The sequence below is a fragment of the Protomyces lactucae-debilis genome, assembly GCF_002105105.1.
Source record: "Protomyces lactucae-debilis strain 12-1054 chromosome Unknown BCR37scaffold_3, whole genome shotgun sequence".
In the NCBI taxonomy this organism is placed as follows: domain Eukaryota; kingdom Fungi; phylum Ascomycota; class Taphrinomycetes; order Taphrinales; family Protomycetaceae; genus Protomyces; species Protomyces lactucae-debilis.
In genome coordinates, this window is record NW_024467995.1 from 610,971 (window position 1) to 635,296 (window position 24,326).

Here is a 24,326-nt window from a genome sequence, read left to right on the forward strand (position 1 = left end):
ATGAGGATGAAGACTTTGATATCCCTTGAGAGTCGAAGACTTCGTCCATGAAGACCGAGATATCCACTTCTCTCAACGCTATCGAGCCCTTTGTTCACCCTTCTCTGTCCAGCCCAGTCGAGCTGCACTCCGGCACAAATCGATCTGATGCAAGTGAAGAAGAGCGCAAAGAAGTCGTTGGTGAAGATGCCCCAGTCGACGACTCTCCTGTAGCATACCTGTGCACTGCGCGAGTGGCAATCATTGAAGAGCTGGCTGCATACAAGGATGAAGTGCATGATGCTAAAATTTGGGCGATTCGCCACTCACAAGAAAGGTTTGAGGCAAGAGTGGAAGCGCCTCCTGTGCGTCGTCAACGTGTGGCCCTGCATGGCAAGGCATACTGGACTCATGATGGCAACTCAGTTGCGTCTCCTTTTGCCACAATTGCGCTTCCAAGCATGTTCACTGGAAGTGCACCTGAGAAGGCCAAGTCTTGGGCAGACATGGATGATGATGATGACGATTGCGACTTCGAGATTCCTTGGCTCCAGAAGACCGAAGACTTGAACAGTGAAAACAAGAGCCAGCAGGATGCGTGTCTCAATGTAGCAGAGCCGACCGATCCAGTCGAGAATGAAGTTGCCCTTGCCGTCAGAGACGCTCGGCTGGAGAAGGACCATGCCATTGATGGAGAGCCGATACTTGATCGTCCAGGTGACTCACTGCATGGTCTTGAAAAAGGGCACATGAAAGCGATAGACATTGTCGACAGGGCAGAGACCACTGCTGCAGCACCTCTTCCAACCCCCTGCCACGAGCAAAAACCCACTACTTCCGTCGCATGGGCCGATGTGTCTGACGACGATGAAGACATCGATATGCCCGACTGGCTCAAAGCTTCGCTTGAAGCGCAAGCCGCCCAGTCTCAAGCTCAAAACGATTCGCTTGAAGCACCAGGAGATGAGCGTGTTGAGGAGAGACCACTGGCTGAGCAGCGACGATGTACTTCTTGGGCAGATATGATGGACGAGGATGATGGAGATGACGAGCTGAATGTGCCAGGCTGGCTGCAGCAGACAGCGAGAGCTTATGACAGTCATTTGAACAAGTTGGACGAGCAATGCCTGCTGGAAGCAGACCCTGCGGCCTACTTGGTTGAGGCGCGAAGAGATTTCATTGCCTATCTCAAGCGCCAGGAAGGTGGCGACTTTAGAGCGGAGATTGCTGCGCTGGAGGATCCGGCCAGTATTGGTGTTGCGCTCGTTGATGAGCCACGAAGACGATGTACTGTCGGTCGCCTCCACGGATCGCTCTATTGGACAGCAATTGGGTGCGAGAACCGAGACAGCTCGCTGCATTACGAGTCCATGTCTGAGGTGGACGAGGTGCAGACGGAGGATGATGCTTGGGATGACGATAAGACCATGGAGGCCATTTACGATGAAACTGCAAAGCTTTTTGGACTGCCTTGCTACGATGTCCAGCAGGATATTGATGAAGATGATTGGCAAGACGACGGCCGACGTCCAGTAGATGCAGCCAGATTCAGTCCTTTCACAACCCACGGTACGACTGCGAGCCTTTCTTATGATCATACCTCTCTTTTTTTGGCCGCTCTTCTTCAGGCTTCCGTGTACATTCAGTTGAGAGGCCTGCCTATTACGTTGCAGGTTCAATTTTGTCCCTGATAGACAGGAGCATTTGGCATAGCGAATACTTTAGATCTGTAGAATGATGTTGCTATTCATCTGCCGGTCTTCGTACTTGCAGTCCTCTGTAAAGAACATCTCGTCTTGGCTTTGTTGAATCATGGAGGAAAGCCCTATGGAGCTCATAGGCACGCTACCGTCACTTTCTGTCGGCGTCAACATCAATCGACGATGTACGCGAGCAGAGACTTACATAGCAAGTGAGGACATAAGTTTGTGGGTACGAGCGCGCAGACTCTGTTGTGAAGATCAGCTAAGAAGCGAGCGGGCAGACAGGACCGCAAATGTATTGGAAGGAGTTGCAAGCCTTCCGAGCGAAGGCATCTCCACAAAGCACTCAACAGTCTCGTGATCAGGTCATTTACGATTCACGTTCAGACTACACACTTGAGAAATGCTATAACAATACATATCTGGAAAGCAGAACCAGAAGTAATGGAAATTTGACTAGACTGTTCATTCGCGATCGTGGTTCCGCAGCATAGACAGGCCAGAGAAGACTCGCTTCTTGGACACCATACTGGCTTGGTCAGACGACACAAAAGTGGCCTGCACTTGCAATGTCGATCCGTCTTCACCAATTGTCAGAGTCTTGTCGAGACCGGCGCCTCCAGCAGCAGCAATGTCAACTACCGGAACCGTGATTTCCCCAATCTCCTTGTCAGTTCCAAATGTACTGTGTTCCCTGACTTGAATGACTAGCTGATCGCTACCGCTGCACATGGTCTTACCGTGCTCATCCTTCCACACTGGACTAGGGCCTTTGACGGCATCCGTTTTGAGCATTTCCCGGCCAGATCCCATCGTGCGCACCTTAACTTGAATCTTCTTGCCGTCTGCGAAGCCTGAACCTCGGAGAACGGTAAAGGACAAGAGACCAGCATCGCCGTTGGCCAAGCTCATCGACGGTCGAGCACTCGCCATGTCAGAATTAGCGCTCATGGGCGCAACCAGCTGCGCATTGCGATTCGGCGTTGTTGGAAGAGGTGGGACAGGTTCTGCTTCGTCGACAGCCAACATTGGGACTTCATTTTTCTGCGAGTTGCTGCGTCCTCGTAGGAAAGAAGCACCTTTCGCAAAGCCGCCGCCGATGCCCTTGACACCGCGCGTTGGCGCCTTGACCACTGAGCTCCCAATCGTCGAAACTCGCGTCGTGTTACCACGCCTCGAGCGTTGCACAAATTGAGGTGTAAATAAAAGGCGGAGCTTGATAGTGCCAGATGTACCATCGAGGGCCACCTCCACCGTAGAGGATTTCATTGCTTCAAGCTCGGCAAGCGAAATCTCTGCGGCACCCAAGAAGTCGTCTGTTCCAGCGAGATCCCAGTCGTAGCATTCCACCCTGAATGATCCCGTGATGCGGGATGCAATATCGCATTCGAATGGCTCATTCCACGTAGGGTCGAGTGTCTTCTTTTTGGTCTCCGTTTTGTACACTTCATGGTTGTCGACTAAAAACCTGCAGTAAGGGTCTGACTTGCCAGATTTGTCGGCTGCTGGCAGCTTGTGGCCAGAGAGGACTTCCACTCGCAAGCGTCCCATATTATTGACGCTTTCAACAGGGTCGAGCCGCATTTTGACGGGGATATAGCGCAATTTGAAAGTGACAGAGTTGACACGCCCTTCCTTGTCTTTAAGCGGAACAGTGACAGGTTCATCGAATGCACGCCTGAGGATGCTCAACGTAGAGGAGTCAGCACTGGCCACCACGTCGTCGGCATCACCGTGTTGTTCCTTGTTCAGTCGCATGAAGATATTGGAAGCTTGAAGCTCCCGGACAAAGCCCTCGCCCGTTTCGGCCCATTTGACATGCTTGCTTCGTGCCTTTTGGGTGACGTACGCGGGGTGAGCATAATCATCAAACAGAATTTGTAGGTAACAGCCGACTTGGTTGACGTTGCCTTCGATGATATCGAAAATGAGGAAGCCAGAGTCGTATGTCAGGAGCTCATCCTTGCTTAGTCGAAGTTTGAGTCGCTTGGTCGCCAGTGCAGTGGCGTTTGTTGACGTGCTATCCAATGTGGTATGACCTTTAGTGAACGGTGCACCGTCTGTGCTGTTCCGAGAGCCGACTTGTGTCGCAGCTACATATTTGCCGGAGCCGGGGATAGCCTCTTCGCCCGTAGCGGTCACAGACCCACTAGATGCGTGCAATGCAGCCTTTTTGGCTTCTTCAGCGGCTTCCTTGTCAGCTGTTTCTTGCTCCTCCCGAGACATGATGTTGAGGCACGGGAAGAATTGAACATTGTACTCGAGCACACCATTGGTAGAACCCTTTTCGTCCACTAGACCGCTTGCAACCGTAGTATTGCTCTCATGTGTCAGATACTCGCCCGAGATGGGATCTTGTCGGACAAGCGTTGCCAGATCGAGCTTGACTGAGCCAATTAAGCGATCCTTGGTACGCTGCTCGTGGTCCATGCACTCCAGCACGACGCGTTCTTTTGCATGACGTACAGGCACATAAACAATCTCATTCCAGACTGGATTGAGCTCATTTTTGAAGGTCACCGTGCGTGCTTTGCTGACTCCAGAAACTAAAACACGGACGTAAGGGTCAGACTTGCCGCCGGTCAGGCCAAGCTCCATGTTTCGCAAATTCGTCGCCCGCTTGACTTCAACGCGCAAAGCGCCGACTGGGTCGATGTAGCTTTTGCCGTCCTGACGTCCGGCCATGTTGACAGGCTTCCATGTTGCATTCAAAAAGACCCTGCCGCTTGTCGAGCCACTCAGCCTGAAACAATCCTCGCCTTCGTCGAGTCGCTTGAGAAGGTCATCCAGCTTTATCTGAAGAGCTCCAAGAGAGTCGCCATCGTCGCGAATCTGACAGCCAAGAACAGCTTTTGAACGTTTAGTGATGAGAATCTCCTTGCTAAAGCTAAACACGGGATTCTTTGTGTGCTTCATTTTTTGACTCTTGTGAATCTCCTTTCCATTGAGCAAAATTGCCTATTGTTAGCAAAACTTGAGTATGTCCAATTTCTTACAGCTTCAGGATTCAAACGACTGGCGACACCGTCAATATCCTTGACTTGCACCACGGTGAAGCGAACAATGCCAGTCTCCATCTCTTGTACTGGCTCAACAGTCCCGTCTTCAAGGGTCACCGGCTTGATGACTGGGTAATAGCTGATGCTGAATTGTACTTCACCTCGTGGCTTGCCATTGATGATCACAGGCTCAGACAGGTACTCCTGTTCAGCGTCCGCTTCAAGCTTGGACAGGTCAAACGTAGCAATACCTAGAGACTTGTCCTTCCTGATGTCATTGAAGTCGAGGACCTCCAGACTGAGTGGTTCCTTGAGCGTAGTGAGCAAGACTGGAATCGTCTCATTATATCGTGGGTTGGCATTACTTTCAACACGCTGCGTACGACCCATTTCACCGGCAGTGCCCAAGACGAGCTTGATGTACGGATCAGGCTTGCCGGCAAGTTTGTCCGTATTGCGCAAATTGGTCGCAGAGTGGATAGTGATGTAAGCGACGCCAATAGCGCTATCGATAGGCGCACCAGACAGCATTTGTTGGATGTTGAGGGAGAAAACATTGGGTGCATACATCATGGGGCCAAGAGAGCTGTGAACAATTGATTTGATGTAGCCTGCAATACCTGGCAGCTTGTTGATGTCAAAGCCAATTGCATCAAGCGAAAAGCCAAAGGTTGGCTCTTGCAAGAAGGACAAATCAACTTGCTTGATGTGGGGAAAATCATTCATGAGCTTGAGGCGCACTTGCATCTGGCCTGAAAATGCTAGCTCTTCCACGAGAATGTTCCAATCACCTGCGACGATCGACAAAGCTGGCAAGCGAATAGCGAGGTCGACAATTGGGTTCGTTTTGTTTCGAATTTGGCGTGTCGTAAGATCCTCAACATCGCTGGGCGTAAAGGAGAATTTCCAGTCCATCAGTACAATGTCGTCCTCCACCTGAGGATACGACTTGACATGCTCCATCCGTGGTGGCTTGGTTCCCAGTGAGAACCTAGCAAGGCGCATACTTTCCAGGAAAGCTGGCGCTGTCGTCGCAAGCACTTGATCCACAGAGGCGATAATGGAAGCACTCAAAACAGGTTCGTAAATGACCCAGAACTTGTCCAGGAAGGTGTTCATCCAGTCCACCGTCTCGACCTCTGTTTCCAGACGTTGCTTGGCAAGCGACCGCACAATGTCGTCTCGCGCATTGCGTCTCTGGGCACGAATGGACGTCCGATAGTAGGTGCTGCAAATGGCCATCAAGATGATCACATAAATGATGCCTAGACCGAGCTTGCCGACGACCCACGCACTCAGACAGGCAAAGAGAATCAGAGCGACATTGTGATACCACTCGCCATACAAATTTGCGGGAAGGATACCCTCGACGAATGTCTGATGTTCGCGTACTTCATCGTCACCAGTACCGGCATCCTCCTCCTTCTTCAGCTGACGGTACTCCTCTAGGGAACCGCCACCCACTTCAGCCCAGCCAGCTTTGGTGGGCTTGGCATCTGTAATTTGCTTGATGCCTTGCTTAAGACCAATTAGCGCACCCTCCACTTGAGGTGGCGATGTCGCAGTCTGTGCTGCACCACTTGTACCAGCGTTGGTGGCACCATTCCCTGGTCCACCAAGAACGGGAGGCAAGTTCGGCAATGTTTGGCCAGCATCCTGGTCTGTGACGACTGCTTCAGCCCTGTTTGCCTTGTGAATCTTTGCGCCAGCGGGTAGAGCCTTGAGTGCTTCTTGCTTCTTTTGCTCAGGTGTCATATCTGTCCGGAATTGATAAGCATTGGTATCTTGCTGCCGCAGTGCATCTCCAGCAGAGTCGGCTGGTGACGCCATGTTCACTTCAAGCTGGCCGTATCTGACTGTGCAGTATCCAACAAATGAAGTACGCTCAGTCGGGAGAGTGTCTTATACGCACCTGTAGGCTCAGCAAGTGTCGGCACTCAAGGCTAGTGCTAGCGCTGGTCATGAGCTCGAGCTGCGGAGTTGAAGGTTGCGCCAGGCTGGCGAGCTATGATGCAGGAGACAGTCACAAACAGATAACGGCAAGACGGCTGCAGGAACAGAAGGCAGTCATATGCTTAAGTAGAAGGCAGGTAGGCTAGGCTAGAGAAGACGAGAGGCACTGCATAATCTAGAAAGGATTCGCAACATTCTGTCGAGACGGGTCTCAGGGTCCAACCTCAACCAGAGCTGAACAAGGTCATCGGTGAAGCGGAGATGGAGGTCCGGCATGAACATGGTAGGGAAGAGTGTATAGAATTGAAGGCGAACGCTAGAAAGAATGAAACCTAAGGAAAGAGTGTCACTGCATCGGGGGTCATGCAGCCTCATCGAAAATATAAACAGGTGCACCAGCCAACGACCAGAACAACAGCTCACTTCTGAATGGCAGAACCGGCGGTGCCTCCTTTTGTCTTCATTAGCTCCTTCGTTGCACTACATTGGTATCGTGCACTATGGGTATCGTGAAGAAAACCCTTTAGAGCCTTCGATATCAAAGAGTCCAGCGTCGTACAATGCCACGAAGCTCTACAGATCAGCAGTCTTTTCGGCCTTACCAGCCCAGAAGAGCCACCGGGTACCGGAAGCGCTGTACGCTTCCAACTGGGCACTGATAAATTCCTTAACTTCCTCTTTGGCTGCGTCAGACATCATTTTGAGACTCTGCTTTTGATCGCAGCTGCCCATTGGGGTCGTGTTCTTGAAGGTGCCATCATAGCGACTACCCACTTTGAAGCCGTTCAAGTGCTTGGCACAATCAGTCTCAGCACCCGAAAACCTGCCAACAGCGAGATCCATATCCTTGGACGCCCAGGCCACGTCGCTGAGTTGATCACCGCAAGTCAAAACAAGGTGTTGCTTGAGCGTCATCTTGTTCTCAGCATGGAGAAGACTTGGTGGAGATGTGTGTCAAGCACCAAAGGATCATTACGGTACTTGGATTTGCTTCGGCCAAAGTGTTTGGTCGTATCCTCGTAGGGCCGGGAGCTGTCGGAGATGTTGATAGTCTGATTCAAGGGTTTAAAAACTTTGATTGCCTTCTCGTGGAAATCATTGATGGTTTGGTTCGGAGTCAGGGAAAACGATGGCTTGCTGAGGACTGCCATACCAGAGACACTTGGGTGCGAGCCCCTTTTCTTGACCATCTTGGGGAGATCAAATGACAATTTCTGCCAAGCTGCACCCCTGAAAAGTGTTGTTGCAACAGACCGCCTGAGTCCGTCTAGTCTGCCAGGTCTAGGCCATCGTCCAGCTGACTAGCCCACCTGAAACGCATCGTGTAGCATGAGTCGTAACCAATGAGCTTCCGCCATGCAGACTTCTGATTTCAGTTCACAACGTGCTCAGGCAATGGTGCCTCTTGAGCACATGCTCCATTGATTCGCGCTTTCCTTCAAAAAATGAGTTGCCGCGCTTCAGCAACATTGGAAAGGGTTGGGCAGTAGATGCACTTGAGCTTGTTGGTCCCTCTTGCTAGTCCTTGCAGAGCCTCTGACCCAATGACGTGGCCACAAGCAAGTAGGAAGCCAGTTGCGCTGACATCGCGCATCACTGGGCAAACAAAGACGCTGTGGTGTCTAAATTTGGCTGGCAAGTCGATGTCCACCCCTGACCCCGTAGGCTCTTGTTCCGCGGGTTTGTTGAATTTGAGGGATGCAAGCTTGATGAGTGTTGGGAGAGCTATCGCGGCAGCCTCTACTGTTGTTTGAATAGGAGGCGTCACGCCAAGCTGCAAGAGAGCGAGATAGTCGCGAGCGAATATTTCCCGAAGAGCAGGCTGCGGGGAGGCAAATAAGTGACCGTATGGACTTTTGTCCCTGTTGCCGTGGAACGTCAGTGCTGTGAAGAGTTGCTGTATTTCCTTCATATGCGTCTTGCCGAATGCTGGGAATTCTTGCTGAGCGTATTTGATGGCTTCAAAGACGTGTGAGGTTTGATAGATGCGAATGTATTGAGCTTTGTGAAGGTTGAACTCGAGAGAGGAGCGTCGCTGCTGTAGATGTTCACGACGAGCACGCGCCCAAGCGATCGCATCGCTCAGCTCTCCGCGACTCAGCGAGGTAGTGATCTCATAGAGAACTTTGAAAGCATCCCAGAGTTTGTCGTCACGCGCCACAGATGCCTCGCGCGCAAAAGCTTCAGCGTTTGTAAAATCGCCTTGTCGTAGCAGATGCATCACGATGGCTTGATCAACCAGCGGGCGCTGATCGTGGATGACGTTCTGCACTGGATCGCTGGCTATATCAGCTTTGAAGCGCTTTGCAATAGCCTTGCTATGCTTGGCGTGAACGTTGTATGTTTCTTTCTGATCTTCTCCAAGATTCCTGCAGAGTGTTCTCACGGAATCGCCCATCATGTCTTGCGCAGCAGTCTCACTGACTACGCCATCTTGTAGTTGTTGACGAAGCTGTTGGAGACTTTCGATCGCATGCTCGATAGAAGCGATTGAATTGGAAGACTTGTACTTGGCTTCTAGCTTCTTTTGAGTAGCTACAACATCATTCATCGTGAGAGCGACAGCAGGTATATGGAGAGCAGCGCAAGCAGTATACGATGTGTGTGACGATGTCGCCGCCTGTCCGTCGTTTGGGCGGTTGCAGGCGACGAGATGGGATGTCAAAGTTTGGCGCACAGTTCATTTGTAGGAAACGATCAAACACAGAGTGAAACAGATGGAGTGAAGGCTTCAAGAGGCCTATCAGGAGATGATTATACTGGAATCGAGTCCAATACTAGACATGAGAAAATCTATGCGTCTATCCGGTGGTCTGCCGTATGAGCAACAGCGCCATCACTTTTCCAACGCACGCCGCCCACTCAGCCCGTCGCGCGTCTTGGGATTCCTCTCTGGCCTTCCCAAATGCGTTCGCATGCCCATCAAATACCAAGATCTCGTTGAGACGCTTGTCCTGTTGAATGTTCGTCGTGTGGGACAGCCGCGGTGCAGTATTCAGTGGTTCGCAGGCGAAGAGACTGAGAACCCGTACGGTGTACACGCAGTGGATCCCATGTCGCCGCGCAACATTGCCATTCTTGAAGAACGCCCCTTGGCCAGACCTCAACATTTCTCTCCACGTCAGCAAGAGGGTCTATCAAATCAGCATCTGCATCGCTCCCATGCGCATCAGCTCGAGGACGGTCTGCACTCTGCTCGCACCATGCCGGGTCTGATGGAAGATAAAGATTCTCCAGATATGACACTCTCACGCAGTCTCACCTATCCCGCAACGCGTCACCAGAGCAAATCGACAGCCGCAGACACGGATAGCGATATTGTGATTGTGGATGCCATGGAAGCGCTCGTATCACCCTGGGCAGAAGAGCCAGCGGGCAAAAGTCGCTTCCTGGAGCAGTTCGAAGCAGACCCACGCTTGAGCGCCTTGGTCCCTGAGATGCATTACGCCAAACCATCCTTGTGGTCCAAGATGGCGCGCGGCCGTCGAAGTAGTAAAGCTCATTCATAGATGCAATTCATTTCTTGTATGGCTCGAATCTGTTGTGCTTGCGCTGTGCACTCTTACTTTCGCGAAGTTCGCGTTTGCGTTGTTGCTTGGCTTCTTCTTCTTGCAAGACACTTGTGCGTGAAAAGCAACGCAACACGCCGTCTTCGCCGCAGGTATAGAGAACATCACCGCCTTGTTTTGGTGTTTGATCGAGGTAGCATGCACGAATGACCTCTGTGCCGCCTTCCATGTCGAGTCGTCCATCAAGATCAAAGTCCATTGTATTGAGGTTGAATGGAATAATAGACACAAGTCCCGTCTCTGTTGAGCCAGCAAAGAGTTTCGGTTCAGAGCCGGAGGAGAAGCTAATGGCATAGTCGACGCCGAGTTTTGCACGCAAATCGCCAAATTCCTTGACTGCGTCGCGCGGCGAGTCTTCCTGTGCGTATGATAATTTGTAGAGGGAGGCTGTTTCCATGTGTGAGATGCCAAGGACTTCATTTTTGCCCACAAATTGAGCAACATGGAGACTGGCGCCGTGGTTGATGACTTGGAGGACGGCATCATCCTCATCCGTGACATTTGTATCAAACAACGTCGCGATCCCATCCCCACCACCAGACAACAGCAAGTTATGGGTATGATGCCAGTTGAGACTCGTTACATCTTCTGCATGCGAGTCGGCATACACCACAAGCGGAGCGCTACCGCGCGCATCATATACAGAAACGAGGGCATCCGTTCCCTTGAGTTCTGTACCGAGTGCCACTTTATTTTGTGCCGTATGATGCGCTAGAGAGAGGACACCTGCCGCTGCACGGTATTGACGCGCTGTTCGACGCGTGCGTGCATCCCATAACTTGACTGTTCCATCGCGACTGCTGGTGTACAATTCAAAAGGATCATTCCCCTGACACATGCCCGTGATGACATCGTCGTGGGCTTTGTGCAAGGTATGCTTCACGGCGAGGGAGTCTTGATCAACAAGGAGAATGTTGTTGTTGATGGATGAACTGATGGCCAATGTGCTGTCTGCGAGGGGAACCATGTCAAGTAGCCATCCCTCTAGCTGGACAGACTGGATACAGTTCATCTATGAGCAGAGGCCCCTTGTGCAGGGACAGTTGTCGGTGTAGGTGTGACTGTGTGGAAGAAGAAATCCAGAGAAGCTGCTGACGTCAAGCACAAGGCAGCATTGACCCAAGACCCATTCCCATCATCATACAACATCATCATGGAGAATCAGTTCGAGCAGGTCATCATAGGCAAGAGCGCAGGAGCACGCACAGGTGTTGCCAGGACGCAGGGAGAGAAGAATGCAGCAGCACGTTCAGGTGCTGTTGTAGGCACAGAGAAGAAGTATGCCAATGTCAATGCCAACCACAAGGACACAGAGGGTCAGAAACTCGCCAAGATTGACCGGGACGATGAGCCGGCACCTCCCAAGAAGCTTGAGCCGGAGATTGGCAAGACGATTGCAAAGGCGCGGATGGATAAAGGTCTGAAGCAGGCGGATCTTGCCAAGACGGTGAATGAGAAGGCGACGGTGATCAACGACTACGAGCAGGCGCGGGCTATCCCTTCGCAGGCTGTGTTGGGCAAGTTGGAGCGTGCCTTGGGTGTCAAGCTACGTGGCAAGGACATTGGCATGCCACTCGGTGGACCCAAGAAGTAGCGGCCACGCTGTCAGGTTTGGTCTATGCAGCTGTCTATGTCAGTAGCTCAACGATCTCTTTCCCATGAGCCAGACTCTGTGCTGTGTTTCCCTCTGCATCCTCCAGATCTATACGTGCTCCGTGATCCAACAGCTGCTTGACCAAGGTGCAATTGCCCTGTAGACTGGCTCTGTGCAAGAGTGTCCTTCTCCCCTCTGGCGTACATGCATCCACATCAGCCCCGTAGCGCATCAGCATGTCCAGTACCTTGCAGTCTTTGACATACAGGATCGGCGCATACCCAGCAGAGTCAAGAGCACGAACATCTGCAGGCCTCCTCTCAAGCAGCGCGGCAATCCGCTCGACATTGCTCGTGAGGACGGCCTTGTGGACAGACTTGGCTGAGCTGAAGAAGACCTCGTCCAGTGACTCTGTGGCTGCACTGCTACGGTTTACGCAGCATCCATCTTGAGGCTGATGGTCTTTGTCTCCAGCTGCAGGTGACTTGTGCATACTACTATGTGCATAGGCATAGGAAGAGCAAGCAAGCAGCAGCTGTAGCAGTCTAGCAGCAGATCCCCTAAATCCGCAGTGAGACGACAACTGACTTGAACTGAGCAGCACACGACCACTGCACATCAAACACGACAGCAGCTAAATATGTCTGACCCGCTTGAACAAGTCTTTACCGCTGTAGACGAGCTCTCCTCCACGTTCATTGTTAATCTCGCTGCTGCTGTAGCCATTCCCAGTGTCTCCGCTGACCCCGAACACCGCAAAGATGTCTTTGCCATGGGGAAATGGCTTGCTGAACAAATGAAAGCCATTGGTTGCATTGTTGAGTCTCGCAAAAACCCACTCGGTAAGCAGGAAGGTACAGAGATGGAGCTGCCAGATATTTTGCTCGGTCATTATGGTACTGATCCTGCAAAGAAGACTGTCCTGGTGTATGGTCACTATGATGTACAGCCTGCTCAAAAGGAAGATGGATGGGCTGCTGAGCCATTCACATTGACAGAAGATAAAAGTACTGGCCGTCTCTTTGGTCGTGGTTCAACAGATGATAAGGGTCCCGTACTCGGCTGGCTACACGCTATTCAGGCCTTTCAAAAGGCAAAAGTAGACTTCCCCGTCAATCTCAAAATGTGCTTTGAAGGTATGGAAGAGTATGGCAGTGAAGGACTTGAAGAACTCGTGAAGCAAGAAGCAAAGCGGTATTTTGCAGACTGTGATGTCGTCTGCATCAGTGATAATTACTGGCTTGGCGAAACAAAGCCTTGTCTGACATATGGCTTGCGTGGTGTCCAGTACTTCAACATTGTTGTTGCCGGTCCACAAACTGATTTGCATTCGGGTGTCTATGGCGGTACCGTCCATGAACCCATGACGGACCTCGTTGGCATTCTCGCATCTCTTGTTGCCAGCAACGGAAAGATCTTGATTCCTGGCATCTACGACCAAGTTTCCAAGTTGACGGCAGAGGAACAAAAGCTGTATGAGAATATTGACTTTACGCTTGAGGAGTTTCAAAAGTCCATTGGCCACAATGTCAATATCAAGGACAATATTGCCGATACTCTCATGTCTCGCTGGCGATTCCCAAGTTTGTCGTTGCATGGTATTGAAGGTGCCTTTTCGCAATCTGGCGCTAAGACTGTGATTCCCGGCAAAGTGCAAGGCAAGTTTTCTATCCGTACGGTGCCGGACATGACAGCTGAAGAGGTGTCCAAGTGTGTCAAGACGCACATTGAACAAGTCTTCAATACATCTGGTTCTAAAAATCGTTTGAGCATTGAAGAGTTGCATGCCGGTGCGTACTGGTACAGTTCGCCCAATCACCCAAACTTCCAGGCTGCAGCAGCTGCTACGAAGCGTGTGTATGGTGTTGAGCCAGACTTTACGCGTGAAGGCGGGTCGATTCCCATCACGACTGTGTTGGCGGAGATTGGCAATGTATGCCTTTTGCCAATGGGATCTGGCAATGACAATGCGCATGGTCCAGCAGAGTCGATTCCAAAGCGAAATTATATCGAGGGAACCAAGCTGCTGGGGGCTTACTTGTACGAGCTATCACGGACAGATCTGAATGTTTAGATACCTCTATTTCTAGTTGTAGATGTCAGGTCATATCGAGTCAATCGACGAGAGACATGGATCAGCTACTGAAAACATTACTACAGGATTCGCCTTGACACAAGAGTCTACGAGAACCATCCCTTCTTCTTGCCCTCGGCCTTTGCATCCACCTTGAGCTTCTCAGCCTCGCCTTGCACTTCGGTAGCGGCATTGGAAGCCTTTGCCTTGACATCCTCATACGTGTTCTTAATGTCCTGCTTGGCTTCCTTACCATACTCCTTTGCCTTGTCCATGGCATTATCCACAGCATTATCAAACTTGTTGCCGTAAGCTTGGGATTTCTCCTTGATCTTGTCGCTGTCGTGTTGAGCCTGCGATGGGTTCATGAGGTAGTAGCCTGCACCGAGTGCCAAACCCAGACCGAGGATGATGGGGAGAGGGTTGCGTCCCTTGGGTGCGGGAGGCATGCGGGGAGCCTGGGGAGGGATGGTGCCGGGGCCGCTGTAAGATGGGTCAGATGGCAGGTAGTCTTGAATGAGCGGACATACGTAGGAGGGACGTTAGACATGGTTGCAGAGTGTATGTGCTTGGGTATGTCGAGGTGTGGATGGAGGAGAGGGAGGAGGTGCTGCTGGGTGTTGATGGCTCGGGGGTTCTGATGGAGTCGAGCCAAATGACGTAGCACCGCACAGTCTATGATTATCTATCTACTAGTACTAGTATCCAGTGTCTAATAAGTAAGAACTGTCCATTAGCTACACTACAGAGCAGGGCCCTCCTTCTCCTGTACCGCCCGGATCAACCCATCGCTAAACTCCACAGACTGCTCATAGGCCTTGTCGAAGCCAGCATTGCTTGGCCCATAATACGGGTCTTGGATCACTCTGCTCTTCCCTTTCCCATACTCGCCAAACAAGCATACCCTTGGCTTCTTCCCCGACTTGACCTTGCGTGCTACAGATTCAATGCCAGCAAGATTCTCCCGGTCCATGGCAAGGATATAGTCAAATTTGTCAAAATCCGCAGCCTCAAGCTGTCTCGCACTGTGATCGAGCGTAATGCCGTGCTCCTTGAGAGTCCAGAGTGTTCGAGAATCGGGGGCATTGCCTGTGTGATAGGCAGCTGTGCCGCACGAGTCTACCTCATCAATCAAGGACTCTAGCCCACGTTCCTCGATGATGTGCTGTAGCGTGCCTTGGGCCATCGTGGAGCGACATATATTGCCTAGCTGCGTCAGAGATGGGTCTTGGAATGTGAAGATAAGCTACCCAGGCAGACGAAGAGCACTTTGACGGGCATAGAGCAGCTATAAGATTGAAGCGTAGAGGGCAGGGCTTAAAGCAGATGCAGCTGAAGGGTCTAGTGGATAATGAAATGCAGAATCAAGCAGCCTCGGCCCTGGCAATAGCAATGCAGCAGTCTTCTGAGGCCAGCAACCAGCAGTTTCAGCAGTAAAAGATGTAGTCCTGCTGGCTGCCTTGACTTTTGTCGAGTTGTCAGATTCTACCCCACTCACCACACTTCAGCAGCCTCCACCTTGGACCCAGACAAGCAGCACACACAGGGCACGGCCATGGACGGCCAAGATGCTCCAACACCCCCGCAGAAGCAGTACCAGTGCCCGGTCTGCCTGGAGTCCTTCAAGCGACACGAACATCTCATTGTATGTCCAAATTCTGAGTAACAACAGAGAACCGGCTGACATCCCGCATAGAGGCACTCTCGCAGGCATACCCAGGAGAAGCCCTTCAAGTGTGATACATGTCACAAGGAATTTGCCAGGCGGGATATCCTTTCGCGTCATCAAATCGTCCATGTGCCCGCAGACGTGCGTGCTCAAATGCCGCAGAAACAAGTTAAGCGTGGTACAAAACGCATCCAACAGGCCTGCAGCAACTGTGCAAAAGGCAAGTGCCGTTGTGATGGCGTTCATCCGTGTTCGACATGTCAGAGCCGTGGTTGGGAGTGTGAGTATCCGATTGCACCCACACCCACGAAGAGGAAAAGAACCGATTCAAGTGCTTCTACCGCTGCTGCAAAGGTTTTGCTCGCTGTGGCCAGTGCCAATGTGAGTCCTAAGCAAGAGTATCTTCAGGATCCCATGGCTGGTTATAGCGAACCAGTGATGCAACCACCACAGGTCTTTGCGACGCAGCCAGGGGTTCTGCAGCCAGATAGCGCCAATCTCTTTTTCGCACAGCACACCGATGGACTACAGCCTGGTAGTGTGTTTGAGAGCAGGGCTCCTTCGCCAAGTCACGACTTTGATGCACAATTCGAGTCGACTGCCTTTGCGCCATCCGTTTTTACATTTCTCTTTCAAGATGCTCGAAAGCCGATGCATCTACCAACCTTGACATCGATCCTACCAACACTCATGCCCACCAGCATTTTTCAACTGGGTATGGGCTTTGAAGCCGGTACAAAGACTGGCAACGGCTACAGCAGTTTCCGTGATGCAAGCTTCCCAGTCACGCGGCCAGCATCGCCCGTACCCAGCTTCACTTCTGCGGAAGTCGATGAAGCCTATACGATCGTTGAAGACAAGAATCACGTCCCCAGGCTGACTGCAGAGGATAAGAAGCACCTCGAAGATTATGTGCAGCTCGAGCTACCCTCCGCGCGGCTCCTCAATATCTTTGTGCAGCTCTACTTTGAGCACTTTCATCCAGTGATGAGTCTCCTGCATCGACCTAATTTCGGGGCAAGCATCAGTCCATCGATCACAACGCTCGCTGTGATTGCTATTGGCGCACAGTACTACCTGCGCGACACGCTGCCGACGATGCATCGACCACTCATGGCACTTGCTTATAAACTCGTTCGCATTGAGCAAGAGAATTTCTACACCATGCAAGCGCAATGCCTGTTGGATATCGCCGATCTCTACAGTCTACAATCACAGGCTGTTATGGAAGCTGCAGAGGAACGTCGTTCGTCACTCGTCAAGCGTGCTAGGCTGCGCAACATGTTCAACGAGAACTATGACGAACGACCAGAAGACCACCTCAATACGGAAGGTCGCTGGCAGATTCTGCGACGTGCAGAGGAACGACGTCGTCTTGCTTGGGGAATTTTTGCAAATGACACCATGTTTGCATTGCTATTTGGCGTGCGGCCATTGATTGAGGTGGATGACATCAAAATTTCCCTCCCTTGTCTTGAATCACTTTGGGAAGCAGATACAGCTGCCGAGTGGGCTGCCGTCTTTGAACCAGAACACCTGCCCTTGCGTACGCGCACACTCTGGGGTGCTGGACGTATAGAGGAACGCGGTGCACGCGAGTATGGACAATGCTGTCGTGTGGTGTTGGGATTAGTGGAAGCGAGGCGGGTCTTTGATTTCGCTGGTGCTGTTCCCAAGAAACTCGCACCGGAATCAGACATGCAGCGACAAATGCGACAAGATGCAGAATCTGTCCTTGCAAATGCTAAAATGATGAGCCACAAGGCTTTGACGCATCTAGGAGAAGTCCTTGCTGCACGTCCTTCTCCCTCACAAACAACACAATCGGATGCTTTGTTGAATCTGCAGTTCGTCAAGTTGACAACACTCCTGGATATGCAACTCTTGCGCTGCTACATGACGGGAGATGATAGGGGAATCAAGGATTTCTACACAAATGAACGGACCGCTATGGCTGCGCGCGAGACAGTCATCTGTGCTGCAAAACTCCTTGCTATTCTCCTATGCAGCCATCAATTCGGACCATTTGCCGGAACGATGGGGTTGTTTTCGGTGGTGGCCATGCTGACATTTGCCAAGTACTACCCAGCGAATCTTATGGGACTTGAGCCAATTCAGCTGGATACAGTCATTGAGGGGTCTGGACCGATGTTGCGTTGGATCGAGACAGGACTGTGTATCCCCATTGTCTCGAGTGTGGGTGTCCTTGATGCAGAACACGCTGGCGTTGTCTTGCTCAAAGGTGCCGAAGCACTCAGTCACGTGGAATGGGGTCGTGAACAGCTTCTCAAAACAGTTGAAATGTTGGGTGTCCTTATGTAGACCTTGTATCAGTCACGCTGATCCTCTCATATTCAATCAGCGTCCATCCACCATGCCCGGCCTTGTAAAATGCTCTTTGCATCGTGCGCTATATACCGCAACCGTCTGTGAACGGCTTTTTCATATGCTTCCAGATCTTGACTATTGAGGCGACCTGCATCACGAATCATCATGGCAGAGAGTTGCACGCCTTGTTGCACAGTCAAATCTGTAGAAATCCCTGCAGAAGCGTGGATTGGCCAGGTTGAGCACGGTTCAATCATGCCAGTGACATGCAGCCATTGCCCAATCTCCAGCTTGAGGTTTAGAGTTTGAGAGAGCATGCTAGAAATGTCCACCACAAGCACATGATGATCGTGATGGAGCAGTAGGCCGCCTGTACAGGGCTTATAATCTAGGACGCTCTCCAGTCAGTCATTTACTTGAGAAGCAGACAAGGGGACCTACGCGCCGAGCACTCGTACTTTAGGAGGAGATTGAAGCGATACATGCTTCAGGAGCATGACTTGAGATGGAACAGTGGTAGCCATGCATTGCAGCTGTGGTATGAACTGTGTATCTGCAGTCTACAGTCTACAGTCTTTAGTGTTGTAAAGCATACCATCACGTGCTCCCGTCTGTCGCATCCAGAAATCAGGCAGCAGCGACACAGTTTAACAAGCCATCAACAAACCACCCGCAATCCATCTGCTCCGGTGAGGCCCTGCTCCCTCCATCTGCTCCTGGCTACGGGAACAAGCGCTCGTTATAGCCAACTACGTCTCTACCGCAAAAAAAATAGGGCGACAGGGCGCCGTCTCCCACGAGCGACGATTTCACAACAAACTGACCAGGTCACGCACAGATGGATCCAGAAGCCCTGGACCCAGACGGCGGACTGCCCATCAGCGCCTATGCAAAGCTCGAGTTTGAGCAATTCAGCTTCTTCATCCAAACGCTGACCCTCCTACTCGGCCGCAAAGCTAAACCGGGCGACAATGTCGATGTCCATCTCGGCGCCTCAAAGTCAATATCGAGGAACCATGCCAAGATCCACTACCACTTCCATGCCTCTGCCTGGGAGATTGAGGTACTGGGCAAGAATGGCGCCTTTGTTAATGAGCGCTATGTCGGCGCAGGCGAAACATTCCCGCTGCATAATGAGGATAAGCTACAAATTGCAGAGACACCTTTTACTTTTCTGCTGCCAGAAGGAGCGGCGCCGCCCATTGATCCGTCAGCGTTGGCGCATGGCGACTTTGATCCGCTCATGGCCATGCCTGTTGAGACAGTGATGCCGAGCCATACGATGAATATGGAGTACATGAGCGATATGCTGCATCCAACCACGCCGCTTGCACCGCACGACCTCATGATGGGCATGCAGATGGAAATTCCACAACTAGATGACTCGTTGCTTCTACCGGCCGAGCAGGTCTCCTTGCCCTTGCCACAAGCGCTACCTGCGCTGACGACGCCGCAAGAAGCAGACAATCCAACACCAAAGAAGAAGCCGCGGAAAAAGGCAGAGAAGCGACAAAAAGACAGTGAACGGGCATTACAATATGTCAAGCCACATGTATCAGAACCGACGCTGGCTGGCTTGTCGGCACTCTTGGAACCTGCTGAGCAAGCCAAGGCTGCTGCGGAAGCACAGCAAGGCCCAGTACAACCATCAGGGTCAGAAGATGCTCCTGCGCAACAGGGCACGGATACCATCATGGCAGATGGCACAAAGCCAAAGAAGCCGCGGAAAAAGTACACGAGGAAGCCAAAACCTGTTCTTAGTGTGATTGCACCGGCAGAGCCAAATGTTGCACAAGCTGGCGCACTGCAAATACCTGTCCCTGTGCCAGTGTCGCTCAACGCTGAACAAGTAAGTTTTGCCACAAGAAGGGCCATTCTAACATACAGACTCCGATGGATCACGATGCAACCAGCAGAAACTCCCTAGCGGATTTGCAATACCTGTCAAGCACAAGACCGACGGAACACTATACAACAGACATGAACATGAACATGAACATGGTGGACGATTCCCATATCGACAAGGCACTTCTCAGATTAGTGCCTACACACGATGACGATCTGGATGGACCTAGCCAGCAGGCCTCAATCATTACACAAAATGGCCGAACACCGGCTGAACAGCAAGCATACAACGAGGCACTTGCGCGCCAACAGGCTGTTGAAGAGGAAGGACTGATTTTGCCACCAGAAGAGACGGATCCCGAGGTCATTGCCAGCTTCCAAAGACCGCAAGCCTCGTACGCGACGCTGATTTACAACGCCATCACCTCACACCCCAACAAAAAGATGACTTTGGCTCAAATATACAACTGGATCTGCATTCATCATCCATACTACCGCTATGTCATGAATGGCTGGCAAAACTCGATCCGCCACAATCTCAGTCTCAACAAGGCCTTTATGAAGGTGACTCGAACGGAGAATGAGCCTGGCAAGGGAGCCTTCTGGGCGGTGGACCCAAAACAGGAAGCTCTCTTCGAAAATGGCGTCTACAAAAAGCGACCACCAAAGCCAGTCATTCCACCGCTCTCCAGTCGTGGTAATCCCATCATCATGAAGGACGGCAAGTTGGCATTGAATCCAAACTTTTTCGTTGGCGCGATACAAGGCAAGGCAGAGGAAGCCGTCAAGCTTCTTCAGGAAGCGATACAAAAGCAACTAGGTGAAAACACAACACCGGAAAAGGCGGCACAGATTGCTCAAGCATTAGCACTAGCTCTGGCGGTGCAATTGAAGCAAGCTGACGAGGCTGCAAAAGTAACGTTGGAAGAAGCGCAAGCTGGTTCAGACGATGCAAGCAAACCCAAAGCTACACCTGCTACTACAACAGAGACCAAGCGCGTGGAGAAGGCAAAGCCCAAACCTGCCGTGCGTCTGCCCGTTTCTACTGCAGCTCCTCGCCATGTGAGACCTCTGAATGGTGTTGCCATGCCCGTTTCTGGCCCTAGTGTCGATGAACGCCAACGGCAAGCGGCGCTTCGTATGGCAATGGACAAGACTGGAGCCGAGCGCTCTGCATCAATTGAGTCATCAACGATGAATGGAGCAGTCAAACAACAAGCAGCAAGTGGCAGTGCGAGCCCAGCGCCTTCACCAGCGCCACAAACCGTGCAGGGCTCTGCTCGATCTGCTTCACCTGCAGTAGTCAAGTCAGATGCGGCGACGAATATTCAGGCGAGCAGTAAGCCGACGCCAGTGAGTAGCGTGCCTGTCCCTGGTCGAGCGCCATACCAAGCACTCCCGGGGCGTCCTGTGCAACTGGCGCATCCACCTCTTCCTGGGAGGCCTGTCCAGACTGCTTCATCGGCGATGCAAGCCCTGCCCGGTCGTCCCGTTCAAGGCCCATCGACCGTCAAGCAACAGCAACAGAAAGTCGGTGGGCGCTTCTCTGCAGATTTGTCAACGCCCGTCGTGATTCCACTACACTCTGCAGAGCCTGCTACGCAACGCACGACACGGTCCATGTCACCTGCGAAAGCCAATGTCGAGCGACAAGCGAGCCCTGTGAGAGCCATGAAGCGGCCTGCTGAGGAACAGTCGGTTGCTCCAGCTGCAGCGAAGACGGCACGAACATGACACCCATTCACCATCTTCTGGTCTCACCATGTATTTGCAATTTGTCCTTTTTCCTTTGTTGAAGCAAAAAGTATAAGAGGAGCGAAGGGCGTATCTTACAGTCTTGTTCTTCAAGTTTTAGCATTTTCCTGGCATTATATAGCACTTGCGTGCGTAGGTAAGGTCCTTTTTTGTGGTCTCATGTTCTCATACTACTCGTTGCCTATGTGATTCATTTTTTGAAGGCAATTACACGGCCCAAGGATTCTCATTGTCAAGGGCAGTGGAGACGACCACCGGTTTGAGCAACTCATCACTCATGGTCGAAGTGCAGATCTTCATGCTCGGCTGTATGGGGTCTGTGCCAAGAGTGACAATAGAACGCTGACGAGGACGATTTTGCGGTAGCAACATGCTAGACGACGCTGTTGCAGGTCTCAGCGCAGATGCGTCTAAGCTAGACGTTGCGTCTCTAGCAACAGACAACTTCCCCAGCGACTGCGTCAGGGGATCTTGTGTACTATCCGCAGACGCAGGCGCCGTGGCACCGAGTGGAGAAGGTGAAATGGGCCGATGAGCAGCAGGTCCTACAAGGGACGCTGATCGAGATTGAGCTGCTTGCTCGCTCTGTTCAACATGAACGAGATCTGCATAGCTGACGAAGGAGAGTCGGCGCATTTGATCTGCCTCAGGTTCAGTTAAGGGATTCTCTTCCTCTGACCAAGGATTCGGCAATTGTACTGGAGATGCTGTACCTGGGCTTGCCGCATGTCTCGCTGCACTGATACTTGTGTCTGCTGTGAGGGGCGGTGAAGAGGCGCTCGAGTGTGTCGTTAGACCCGGTGTCGCTCGCTGCGCTGTAACAACTTCAACCTGGTCCAAGTTTGTATCACTCACAATCGCCTCGACACTCGCATCCAGAACGGCTGGTATCTGCTGTTCAATCACAAGCTGCTGATGTGCCGCGGGGACTTGTGTCACGCCGTCTGTATGATGTCCAAAGACGCCCGAATTAGCAAGACTTGTTGGTGAGAGCGGCGAAGAAAGTGCAGAGGATGCAGTGGGTGGAGGTCCAACGCCCGCTAGATTATCGACACTGCGCTCAAAGATACTGGTGCTGGAGGAGGTCGAGATGCGCGGGGAGCTGAGTAAGGTCGGCTGCAGCGGGGACGGTAGTGTTGACGCAGACGTTTGTGTGCTGGCCGCTTGCGAGGACGACTTGCCGCTCCAAGTGCTGAGGAAGTTCTTCTTGGGCGTTGTGCCTGCAGCTGCTTGTGGTTGACTCGCCGACGCGACAGTGGGAAGGTCGTCGTCGAGCAGCGAAGGTTCGTCGGCGGAAGACCGTTTTTGCTTGCGCTTGAATATGGACATAATAGGGATGTACTTGCTTGGGCAACTGGTTAAATAACGAAGAGCAGGAGAGGAAGAAGGCGAGTGTTCACGCTGACGGAGTGTGGTGGGTGGATGAGCTGTTGGAAGTTGTCAAAATTGAAGTTTGTGGAGGAGAAGCAAAGAGAGAGAGAAGCAGGGGAGGATGGACCAGGGAGAGATGGACAGGCCTTGGATGGGGACTATAGACAGAGAAGGGACATAATCCAGGAACAAAGACAGACAAAGATCATGCCAGCATCGTCTCAAACACAGCATTCAAAATCGCCGCAAGTCGCCAGGAAGCCTTCATCACCTGGACTTCAATCACGGCATCCCTTTCAATACGCTCCCAGTACGCATCAGGCGATACCTGAGGCCACTCGAGCGCATCGCGCCACACATAATCACAGTTGAGTTGGGCCGTCTCCTTTGACCAAATTTCAGGGCATCCATATTGTGGATTGACGGTATTGCTCGGGCAGAGCAGCCAGGTCTTGTGTTGGCTGGCATACAGCGTTTCCTGCATCAACTGAAGAATATAGTGCTTGTAGACAGCCGTGAGTTGATGGACATAGTCATCTGATGCCTGAACATCGTTGTCTTGCTCGTCAGCTAGCTGCTGCTGCAGCTGCAAAGCATGCCGAGAGGCATAGACTTGCTTCATGCGTTTCTACAATTAGCTCGATGACCACAAAGACCAACGCCGTACCATGAGTGCGAGCCCATCCCAGACTTGATGCAGCTTGGCTTTGCGGTTCTCAAACTTGACAAAGTAGTCGTTGCCACCTCGAGCACGACCACAGACTATTGTTAGTACACCTGTTGATGTCCTGACAAGCACGAACGGTGAAGGGGTTGATGGGTATCTTCGATAAAATGCACCAAAAAGCGCAGACTCTCCTGTTGCGTCCATGTTCCATCCTCGGCATCGATCAGCCTAGCTGTATAATTGTGCACAGCGGCAATGACCTCCTGTCCTCCTGGCGCATGCCACTCGAACCGGCACGATTCTGGTGGGTTGACCCCTTCATAGTCAAAATAGTGCAAGCGCCCTGAGAATTGGTAGCGTGGCATCCAGTGGATGGTATCAGCCCATGCAGCGATACTGGAGAGAGGTCGACCGCCAAGCATCTCTGAAATCTTGGCGCTGGCATTGGGGGTAAGGAAGTCTTGTGCAATATCAGCAATCAGCTCGTGGCCTGTCCAGGACCAGCCATAGACAAGCGCGGGCGCGGAGAGGAGGAGCGATAAGGAGATGAAGCGCGCAGGGAGCTGCATAATAGCGATACGGAAAAGAAGGAGCACTGATGAAAGCTAGCGACTCTGTCTACTAAGACTGCGCGTCCCGAGTCGGTAAAGTGGTCACGTCGAGGGTGAATCTGCAGCAAGTCGCGAATTTCAGTCAAGAGATGGAGCACAGCCATTGACAAGAGCATAGACTGAGTAGAGCTATAGACCAGACAGCAAAGAGGCTGCATTCTTCGCATCAACACGCTCCCCCTCGGGAATCTCAGCTGGACCGCCCGCAG

General features: G+C 51.9%; 14 protein-coding genes across 14 annotated transcripts; 6 read left to right on the plus strand and 8 right to left on the minus strand.

Moving 5' to 3' along the window:
• Positions 1–47: 47 nt before the first annotated feature.
• On the plus strand, positions 48–1,717 carry BCR37DRAFT_377010 (uncharacterized protein; the record flags this gene model as incomplete). The annotated part of the gene is made up of 3 exons (XM_040868714.1): positions 48–1,077; positions 1,198–1,548; positions 1,608–1,717. The coding sequence occupies 3 exons, from the start codon at positions 48–50 to the stop codon at positions 1,715–1,717; spliced, it is 1,491 nt and encodes a 496-aa protein (XP_040727574.1).
• A 217-nt stretch (positions 1,718–1,934) lies between these two features.
• BCR37DRAFT_219764 (uncharacterized protein) lies at positions 1,935–6,634 on the minus strand. The gene is made up of 2 exons (XM_040866457.1): positions 4,679–6,634; positions 1,935–4,640 (listed from the first exon to the last, which is right to left on the minus strand). The coding sequence occupies exons 1-2, from the start codon at positions 6,509–6,511 to the stop codon at positions 2,148–2,150; spliced, it is 4,326 nt and encodes a 1,441-aa protein (XP_040727575.1). The 5' UTR covers positions 6,512–6,634; the 3' UTR covers positions 1,935–2,147.
• Positions 6,635–7,207: 573 nt separating this feature from the next.
• Positions 7,208–7,549, minus strand: BCR37DRAFT_385835 (uncharacterized protein; the record flags this gene model as incomplete). The annotated part of the gene is made up of 1 exon (XM_040870391.1): positions 7,208–7,549. One exon carries the CDS (start codon positions 7,547–7,549, stop codon positions 7,208–7,210), a length of 342 nt encoding a protein of 113 aa, XP_040727576.1.
• A 399-nt stretch (positions 7,550–7,948) lies between these two features.
• On the minus strand, positions 7,949–9,294 carry BCR37DRAFT_219535 (CTLH/CRA C-terminal to lish motif domain-containing protein). The gene has a single exon (XM_040866455.1). The coding sequence runs from the start codon at positions 9,183–9,185 to the stop codon at positions 8,073–8,075; it is 1,113 nt and encodes a 370-aa protein (XP_040727577.1). The 5' UTR covers positions 9,186–9,294; the 3' UTR covers positions 7,949–8,072.
• A 77-nt stretch (positions 9,295–9,371) lies between these two features.
• Positions 9,372–10,054, plus strand: BCR37DRAFT_397019 (uncharacterized protein; the record flags this gene model as incomplete). The annotated part of the gene is made up of 2 exons (XM_040871722.1): positions 9,372–9,981; positions 10,043–10,054. The coding sequence occupies exons 1-2, from the start codon at positions 9,385–9,387 to the stop codon at positions 10,052–10,054; spliced, it is 609 nt and encodes a 202-aa protein (XP_040727578.1). The 5' UTR covers positions 9,372–9,384.
• A 96-nt stretch (positions 10,055–10,150) lies between these two features.
• Positions 10,151–11,170, minus strand: BCR37DRAFT_385837 (WD40-repeat-containing domain protein; the record flags this gene model as incomplete). The annotated part of the gene is made up of 1 exon (XM_040870392.1): positions 10,151–11,170. One exon carries the CDS (start codon positions 11,168–11,170, stop codon positions 10,151–10,153), a length of 1,020 nt encoding a protein of 339 aa, XP_040727579.1.
• Positions 11,171–11,356: 186 nt separating this feature from the next.
• On the plus strand, positions 11,357–11,797 carry BCR37DRAFT_343959 (multi protein bridging factor 1-domain-containing protein; the record flags this gene model as incomplete). Its single annotated transcript, XM_040867537.1, has 1 exon — positions 11,357–11,797. One exon carries the CDS (start codon positions 11,357–11,359, stop codon positions 11,795–11,797), a length of 441 nt encoding a protein of 146 aa, XP_040727580.1.
• Positions 11,798–12,343: 546 nt separating this feature from the next.
• BCR37DRAFT_219539 (uncharacterized protein) lies at positions 12,344–13,925 on the plus strand. The gene has a single exon (XM_040866456.1). The coding sequence runs from the start codon at positions 12,438–12,440 to the stop codon at positions 13,869–13,871; it is 1,434 nt and encodes a 477-aa protein (XP_040727581.1). The 5' UTR covers positions 12,344–12,437; the 3' UTR covers positions 13,872–13,925.
• Positions 13,852–14,332, minus strand: BCR37DRAFT_377013 (uncharacterized protein). The gene has a single exon (XM_040868715.1). The coding sequence runs from the start codon at positions 14,318–14,320 to the stop codon at positions 13,979–13,981; it is 342 nt and encodes a 113-aa protein (XP_040727582.1). The 5' UTR covers positions 14,321–14,332; the 3' UTR covers positions 13,852–13,978.
• Positions 14,333–14,534: 202 nt separating this feature from the next.
• On the minus strand, positions 14,535–15,260 carry BCR37DRAFT_377014 (phosphotyrosine protein phosphatase I superfamily). Its single transcript, XM_040868716.1, has 2 exons — positions 15,130–15,260; positions 14,535–15,090 (listed from the first exon to the last, which is right to left on the minus strand). Exon 2 carries the CDS (start codon positions 15,055–15,057, stop codon positions 14,614–14,616), a length of 444 nt encoding a protein of 147 aa, XP_040727583.1. The 5' UTR covers positions 15,058–15,090; positions 15,130–15,260; the 3' UTR covers positions 14,535–14,613.
• Positions 15,261–15,426: 166 nt separating this feature from the next.
• On the plus strand, positions 15,427–18,303 carry BCR37DRAFT_397025 (fungal-specific transcription factor domain-containing protein; the record flags this gene model as incomplete). Its single annotated transcript, XM_040871723.1, has 2 exons — positions 15,427–15,516; positions 15,568–18,303. 2 exons carry the CDS (start codon positions 15,427–15,429, stop codon positions 17,860–17,862), a joined length of 2,385 nt encoding a protein of 794 aa, XP_040727584.1. The 3' UTR covers positions 17,863–18,303.
• Positions 18,304–18,706: 403 nt separating this feature from the next.
• On the plus strand, positions 18,707–20,325 carry BCR37DRAFT_343685 (fork head domain-containing protein; the record flags this gene model as incomplete). Its single annotated transcript, XM_040867522.1, has 2 exons — positions 18,707–19,123; positions 20,077–20,325. Coding segments are annotated over 2 exons (666 nt in total), but the record flags the coding sequence as incomplete, so codon positions are not given.
• A 1,350-nt stretch (positions 20,326–21,675) lies between these two features.
• Positions 21,676–22,797, minus strand: BCR37DRAFT_391178 (uncharacterized protein; the record flags this gene model as incomplete). The annotated part of the gene is made up of 1 exon (XM_040870968.1): positions 21,676–22,797. The coding sequence occupies one exon, from the start codon at positions 22,795–22,797 to the stop codon at positions 21,676–21,678; it is 1,122 nt and encodes a 373-aa protein (XP_040727586.1).
• A 123-nt stretch (positions 22,798–22,920) lies between these two features.
• On the minus strand, positions 22,921–24,181 carry BCR37DRAFT_219791 (S1/P1 nuclease). The gene is made up of 3 exons (XM_040866458.1): positions 23,643–24,181; positions 23,507–23,601; positions 22,921–23,467 (listed from the first exon to the last, which is right to left on the minus strand). Exons 1-3 carry the CDS (start codon positions 24,073–24,075, stop codon positions 23,045–23,047), a joined length of 951 nt encoding a protein of 316 aa, XP_040727587.1. The 5' UTR covers positions 24,076–24,181; the 3' UTR covers positions 22,921–23,044.
• Positions 24,182–24,326: the final 145 nt, after the last annotated feature.

Excerpts from the sequence above, each read along its gene's own strand:
- BCR37DRAFT_219764 (XM_040866457.1), bottom strand. The coding sequence starts at position 6,511 with ATGGCGTCACCAGCCGACTCTGCTGGAGATGCACTGCGGCAGCAAGAT. Across the intron at positions 4,641-4,678 it reads GTCGTTTGAATCCTGAAGCT|GCAATTTTGCTCAATGGAAA; the intron begins GTAAGAAATTGG and ends TGCTAACAATAG.
- BCR37DRAFT_219535 (XM_040866455.1), bottom strand. The coding sequence starts at position 9,185 with ATGAATGATGTTGTAGCTACTCAAAAGAAGCTAGAAGCCAAGTACAAG.
- BCR37DRAFT_219539 (XM_040866456.1), top strand. The coding sequence starts at position 12,438 with ATGTCTGACCCGCTTGAACAAGTCTTTACCGCTGTAGACGAGCTCTCC.
- BCR37DRAFT_377013 (XM_040868715.1), bottom strand. The coding sequence starts at position 14,320 with ATGCCTCCCGCACCCAAGGGACGCAACCCTCTCCCCATCATCCTCGGT.
- BCR37DRAFT_377014 (XM_040868716.1), bottom strand. The coding sequence starts at position 15,057 with ATGGCCCAAGGCACGCTACAGCACATCATCGAGGAACGTGGGCTAGAG.
- BCR37DRAFT_219791 (XM_040866458.1), bottom strand. The coding sequence starts at position 24,075 with ATGCAGCTCCCTGCGCGCTTCATCTCCTTATCGCTCCTCCTCTCCGCG. Across the intron at positions 23,602-23,642 it reads TACCCATCAACCCCTTCACC|TCTGTGGTCGTGCTCGAGGT; the intron begins GTTCGTGCTTGT and ends TACTAACAATAG. Across the intron at positions 23,468-23,506 it reads GGGATGGGCTCGCACTCATG|AAACGCATGAAGCAAGTCTA; the intron begins GTACGGCGTTGG and ends AGCTAATTGTAG.